The sequence below is a fragment of the Colletotrichum siamense genome (assembly GCF_013390195.1).
Source record: "Colletotrichum siamense strain Cg363 chromosome Unknown KSG_Cg363_contig04, whole genome shotgun sequence".
Taxonomy (NCBI): Eukaryota; Fungi; Ascomycota; class Sordariomycetes; order Glomerellales; family Glomerellaceae; genus Colletotrichum; species Colletotrichum siamense.
In genome coordinates, this window is record NW_023501017.1 from 2,885,908 (window position 1) to 2,892,854 (window position 6,947).

The following is a 6,947-nucleotide window of genomic DNA, read 5'->3' on the forward strand; positions in this document are numbered from 1 at the left end:
GGGGTTGTGCATGCGTCGGAGGTACCGGATATGTATCGCGAAAAGCCGAATGCGGGACAGGCTTCAATGCAGGTCGTCATAGCTCCCCACTTTTCCGAGAGCTAAACTGCGGTGAGCCCTGTGACTGGCACCGCTGGATGTCGCTGTGGTCCTCCGAACCCGAGCGAACAGTGGGAAAGCTGACAAACCACGCAGCATCACTCACAGCGACCCTCGCATTTTGGAACTGAACCTGGACCGGCCTCTGCAGCACCGCAAGTGAAGTGGACCTCCACCACACCTTTCTTCCAGTGTCGCCTCTGCTCTGCTGCACCGTGACCCTCTCGACACTCGCGGCACGTCGCATCCCGATACCGTCTCGACTCGACTCGGTCGTCCCTCCAAAAACTTTTTTTTCCCTTTCCCTTTCGCTCCCACCGCCACGACAGAGTCGACCGTGACGTTTCCTGTTTTGTTTTCCCCTTCGCCCCGTGTACATACATACGAGTGAAAGCAATTGGAAACGGCCTGCGATAGACGAGAAACCCCACGCGATCGAAACATCCCCAGCGCTTCGCTCTGTCCACGATACCTTAGCATGCGTTGACAGGCGGGCCCGGGGAACCGCAGAGCATTCAACATGGACTATTCCGACTACTCGTCGCAGCGCGTGCTGCACACCGGATCGTTCACCGGATTCCATCGCATGGGATCACTCGGTAGCCACTATCTCTCCGCGACCGAGCATATCAAACAGCCGCTATGCGGCAACGAGGAGGGTTGGGGGCCATTGAGCCCGATCCGATACGACTTCACACCCTGCTTCATTGATGTTTGGATAGCCTCCGTCGCTGCGTTCGGTGTCGTCTTTGGACTGCTCGCAATCATCTGGCTTGTCCAGCGCAAGAGACCTTCCGACGCCCCCAAAGACTGGCACTTCTGGGCAAAGCAGGTAAGTCTTACTTGCGCCGAATCCCCCCGCTCCCCCCGGCTGACATGTCGCCTCCGCAGACACTACTTGGATTCATTATCGCCGATGTCATTGTACAACTCGTAATTCAAATAATTAGCTATCCCGGAGTCTGGTACGGCGATTTCAGATTCTGGACTACCGTCGGCACCATCCTCTCCCTCGGTGTAATCTTCTCCATCCAATGGCTCGAGCACGCCCGACTGCGCAATGCGAACGGCGTCGTTCTGTTCTACTGGCTATTTCTCCTGATCGCATACGCTGTAAAGCTCCGATCCCTCATCTCCCAGCAGCTGTACACCAAGAACGAGGCCTACTTCATCACTTACACAATCGGCTTCGCACTGTCCATCGTGGAGTTTGGGCTCGAGTGGCTTTGGCCCAGGAAAGTCAGCGCATACGAGGCTCTGATTGACGAGGAGGAGTGCCCGATCGAATACGCGACTGTATTTTCCCTACTAACCTTTTCGTGGATGACACCTTTGATGCGCTACGGCTACAAGCAGTACCTGACTGAGGACGATCTTTGGGGGCTTGCCAAGAAGGACCAGACGAAGAACACTGGAGACGCATTCCAAGATGCTTGGGAGATTGAGCTCAAGAAGAAGAACCCTTCGCTGTGGATTGCCATGTTCAGAGCCTACGGCGGCCCTTATGCGGTTGCCGCGCTCTTCAAAATCGTCAATGATGTCACCCAATATCTCCAGCCGCAACTGCTCAAGTACCTCATCGCTTTCGTCGATTCGTACCGCTCCGACAGCGACGCTGAGGAGGAGCCGGTCATCTGGGGTGCTGCGCTTGCGTTGGCCATGTTCGCCTGCGCCGTGCTCCAGACTGCCATGATTGTAAGTTGCTTTCCGAACATTCAGAAGACCCGCTGACTAACACGATGCAGCACCAATACTTCCAACTCGCCTTCGTCACCGGCATGCGTATCAAGGGCGGCCTTGCGTCTGCCATCTACAAGAAGTCCATGAAACTGTCCAACGAGGGCCGGTCATCTAAGACGACTGGTGACATTGTGAACTACATGGCTGTTGATGCGCAGCGTCTGCAGGATCTGACCCAGTTCGCCCAACAGGTCTGGTCTGCACCTTTCCAGATCATCATCTGCATGGTTTCCCTGTATCAATTGGTTGGCTGGTCCATGCTTGCTGGTATTGGTGTCATGATCATTATGATGCCTGCCCATGGCTTTATTGCGAGAATCATGAGAAACTTGCAGAAGGAGCAGATGAAGAACAAGGACAAGCGAAGCCGTCTCATCAACGAGATCATCACCAACATGAAGAGCATCAAGCTCTATGCCTGGGGTGCAGCCTTCATGAACAAGTTGAACTTTGTGCGAAATGACCTTGAGCTGAAGAACCTGCGCAAGATTGGCGCTACTCAAGCTTTCGCCAACTTTACCTGGAGCACTGCTCCCTTCTTCGTGTCTTGCTCTACCTTTACCGTGTTCGTGTTGACGCAAGATAAGCCCTTGACGACTGAAATCGTCTTCCCAGCACTGAGTAAGTTCTTGTCATCGCCTCTTTAAGGATCAAACACTGATCTCGTGTAGCTCTCTTCAACCTCCTCACTTTCCCCCTGGCTGTTCTTCCTATGGTAATCACCTCCATCGTTGAGGCCAGCGTTGCGGTCGGTCGTCTGACTGACTTCCTTACGGCTGAGGAGATCCAGCCTGACGCCATTACCATCAAGCCCGCCCCCGAGGAGATGGGAGAGGAGACCGTTATGATCCGAGACGGAAACTTCTCCTGGAACCGTCATGAGGACAGGGAGGTCCTCAGGGACATTGACTTCACCGCCTACAAGGGCGAGTTGTCCTGCATCGTCGGCAGAGTCGGCGCGGGCAAGTCTTCCTTCCTTCAGAGTATTCTGGGTGATCTTTGGAAGGTGAAGGGTGACGTCCAAGTTCATGGAACTGTGGCGTATGCTTCTCAGAGCGCTTGGATCTTGAACGCCACGGTGAAGGAGAACATTGTTTTCGGTTACCGATATGATTCCGAATTCTATGAAAAGACTGTCAAGGCCTGTGCGCTGCTTGATGACTTCAACCAGCTTCCCGACGGCGACGAGACTGTTGTCGGTGAAAGAGGTATCTCTTTGAGTGGCGGTCAGAAGGCTCGCGTTGCTTTGGCTAGAGCAGTTTATGCTCGAGCTGACATCTACCTCTTCGACGACGTCCTGTCCGCCGTGGATTCGCATGTCGGTCGCCACATCATTGAGAATGTCCTGGGCCCCAGAGGTCTCTTGAACACCAAGACTCGTATCCTCGCAACCAACGCCATTGCAGTCCTTCCCGAGGCCAGCTACATCACTCTGCTCCGGGATGGTGAAATCGCCGAGCGAGGAACCTACAAGCAGCTTGTGGCCATGAAGGGCATGATTAACGAACTCATGAAGACCGCTGGACAAGACTCAGGATCATCTTCCTCGGCCAGCTCGAGCGGTTCCAGCAGCGAGACCTCCACGGTCATCGAAGCCGAGGGCAGCAGTCAAGAGAAGGCCGAGATGGAGGAAGCCCAGGAGCAGCTGCCTGAGATGGAGCCTATTAAGACTGGCGCTGCCATGCAGCATAAGAAGCGGTCATCGAGCATGGCAACTCTTCGCCGTGCAAGCACCGCCAGCTTCAGAGGCCCTCGTGGCAAGCTCACTGACGAGGAAGTCTCCGGCAGCAAGACCAAGCAGGCCAAGGAACATTCTGAGCAAGGCAAGGTCAAGTGGGATGTCTACTTGGAGTACGCCAGAAACAGCAACGTTATTGCTGTCATCATCTACCTAGTGACTCTTGTTGCCTCCCAGTCGGCCAACATTGGTGGTTCTGCTTGGCTCAAGACCTGGGCTGAGCACAACGCCAAGTACGGCGGCAATCCCGAAGTTGGCAAGTACATTGGCATCTACTTCGCATTTGGTATCGGATCTTCTCTCTTGACTGTCTGTCAAACACTCATCTTGTGGATCTTCTGCTCTATCGAGGCGTCACGAAAGTTGCATGAAGCCATGGCCAATGCCATCTTCAGGTCCCCCATGTCCTTCTTTGATGTCACGCCTACGGGGCGCATTCTGAACAGATTCTCCAGGTTGGTAGCCCCATTCTCTCGATATGCTCCAAACAGAAACTAACATGCATCCAGTGATATCTACAGGGTTGATGAGGTCCTCGCCAGGACATTCAACATGCTTTTCGTGAACGTTGCTCGCTCCGGCTTCACTCTGGGTGTTATCGCTATTGCCACTCCCGCTTTCACTGCTTTGATTATTCCTATCGGCCTCATGTACTACTGGATCCAGCGATACTACCTTCGCACTTCCCGAGAGCTCAAGCGACTTGACAGCGTTACCAAGAGTCCGATCTACGCTCACTTCCAGGAGTCTCTCGGAGGTATCTCGACTATCCGAGCCTACCGACAGCAGCAGAGATTCGAGCTCGAGAACGAATGGCGTGTCGATGCCAACCTCAAGGCTTACTTCCCCTCTATCAGCGCCAACCGATGGCTGGCTGTCCGACTGGAGTTCATCGGTGCCATCGTCATTATGTCTGCCGCTGGTTTTGCTGTCGTCTCCGTCGCAAGCCACAGCAACCTCAGCCCTGGTCTCGTCGGTTTGGCCATGTCCTATGCCCTGCAGATCACCACATCTCTCAACTGGATTGTCCGCCAGACCGTAGAGGTCGAGACGAATATTGTTTCAGTCGAGCGTGTTCTGGAGTATGCCAGACTGCCCAGCGAGGCCCCTGAAATCATCAAGAGCAACAGGCCTCCTGTTGCTTGGCCCTCCAAGGGCTCTCTTGAGTTCAAGAACTACAGCACTCGCTACCGCGAGGGTCTGGATAACGTGCTGAAGAACATCAACCTCGACATTAAGTCGCACGAGAAGATTGGTGTCGTTGGCCGCACGGGAGCCGGCAAGTCATCGTTGACACTGGCATTATTCCGCATCATCGAGCCGACCGCTGGTAACATCAGCATTGACAATCTGAACACATCCTCCATTGGACTTTTGGACCTCCGTAGAAGACTTGCCATCATCCCGCAAGACGCGGCCCTTTTCGAGGGCACTATCCGGGACAACCTGGATCCCGGCAACGTGCATGACGACACCGAGCTTTGGAGCGTGTTGGGTAAGTAATACAGAAAAAACGGCCGTCCCTCACCGACCCAATCGTCAAGAAACCCCGCCCTCACCCTCCATGAGAGGGTGTCTTTACCCCTCCTTCACCGCGAATTGGAGCTAATGCGCGGTGCTATCACAGAACACGCCCGGTTGAAGGACCACGTATCAAGCATGGAAGGCGGCCTCGAGGCGAAGATTAACGAAGGAGGTGAGTTCCCATCAATTTCTGCGCCGCTTTTTATCGGCTTTGAGGCTTCGGCCATCCCACGTCCCCTCAGCGGCTGTCCACAGACCTGTGTTCCCGAATCACGTCGTGAGCTTTTCGCGATGTTGTATCGGGCTTTAGGGAGGCGGGGACAACAGTCACCTTTCACATGCATCCATCGCCGCATTCAGAGTCCCCTGCATGATCTCCCGCGCATGCAGTCAATGTCTCGTGCTGGCTTATCTCATCCTGCCCCGGTTCCTCTTCACCTTGTCTCGATCCGCAGACTGAATAAGCCGCATGTTCTACGGGCCAAGTGCTGACTCAATATCGCGTCTAGGCTCCAACCTCTCACAGGGTCAGCGGCAGCTCGTGTCGCTCGCCCGCGCCATGCTGACGCCGTCCAACATTCTCGTGCTCGACGAGGCCACGGCCGCCGTGGACGTCGAGACGGACGCCATGCTGCAGACGACGCTGCGCTCGCCTCTCTTCGCCAACCGTACCATCATCACCGTCGCTCACCGTATCAACACCATTCTCGACAGCGACCGCGTCGTCGTCCTCGACAAGGGCCAGGTCGTCGAGTTCGACACCCCTCAAGAGCTTATTAAGAAGCAAGGCGTGTTTTACGGGCTTGTCAAGCAGGCCGGTCTGGATACCGAATAGATGGGAGCCGGCTAGCTGATGGTAGCTGCCGATCTTACTTTAGAGAAGACGTTCTGCCTAACCAACAAGAAAAAGTTTTTTTACCAACTATGTGTGTGCTGTGAAAGGAGAAAAGGGAAAAGCGCGTGGAGTTGGTGTAACCCGCATCGATATGGCTGCGTTTGGCCTTCGAGCGAAGAATGGAGGGAGGGGAGGAGCTGTGTGTGGACATGTCATCATTCATCATGAAGCGCTTTGTAGATTTACTCTTCGAGACCTCGTCAAGCATCGCATCTACTTCCGGTGTACCTTGAACCCTTTGAGTGCGTGTCTGTGTCTGCCTGCCAGTATCCGACGGAGAAAACGGTGGTTGTCCGGGTAGTGCGTGCTTGGTTGTGTGTGTGTGATGTGTCTGTCGTCATTGAACGCACCCCCTCCCTCCTTCTACCTTCGCTACGTCCGGTCGGTCACCTTGCGGCTGGCCAAAGATGCTGTTCGTATCCGGCGAGGCGGTTATCCGGCGGCACACCCTTTTCTCGTTCGTCGCTTTGGCCCATAGAAGGACGGCATCGAACACACTCGTTCGCCTCAGTAGTTCATGAAGAAATGTGGGTGTTGTCCGGATTGCTTAGTTGCGTCCCTTCTTGTGTAACACACGTTCTGGCACACTTGACCGGAGAGCCGTCACTGGCTGAATTGGGATTTTTGGGTGTGTGGCGTGTGGTGGTGGTGTATGGGTGTGTTGTGTAACGTCAGCGTGGGCAGACGCGGCAATTCGTGGCTTAGTGGCTGCCGAGGGTTGGACGGCCGTTGGGTGGGACGACGATGATGTTGGTGCACGTCGCGTGGAGGTTGTGAGACGGGCGTAGGTAGGATGTGGTGTTTTTATTTGGAGGGGTGTGTTTCCGGCTTTTGATGGCCTCGGTCTTTGGTGGTTTTCTTGATTTAATATACGGGATTTGAGGGCCGGGTTTGGTGATCGGGCGGCTTCGTGACGGGAGGACTTGTTGGGGAGGTTGGAGGTCGGAGGCC

General features: G+C 54.8%; 1 protein-coding gene across 1 annotated transcript; it reads left to right on the forward strand.

Moving 5' to 3' along the window:
• Window positions 1–619: 619 nt before the first annotated feature.
• YCF1 (Metal resistance protein YCF1) lies at window positions 620–5,936 on the forward strand (the record flags this gene model as incomplete). Its single annotated transcript, XM_036638550.1, has 7 exons — window positions 620–931; window positions 991–1,794; window positions 1,845–2,460; window positions 2,511–4,032; window positions 4,087–5,072; window positions 5,205–5,273; window positions 5,611–5,936. The coding sequence occupies 7 exons, from the start codon at window positions 620–622 to the stop codon at window positions 5,934–5,936; spliced, it is 4,635 nt and encodes a 1,544-aa protein (XP_036496909.1).
• Between the last annotated feature and the right edge of the window lie 1,011 nt (window positions 5,937–6,947).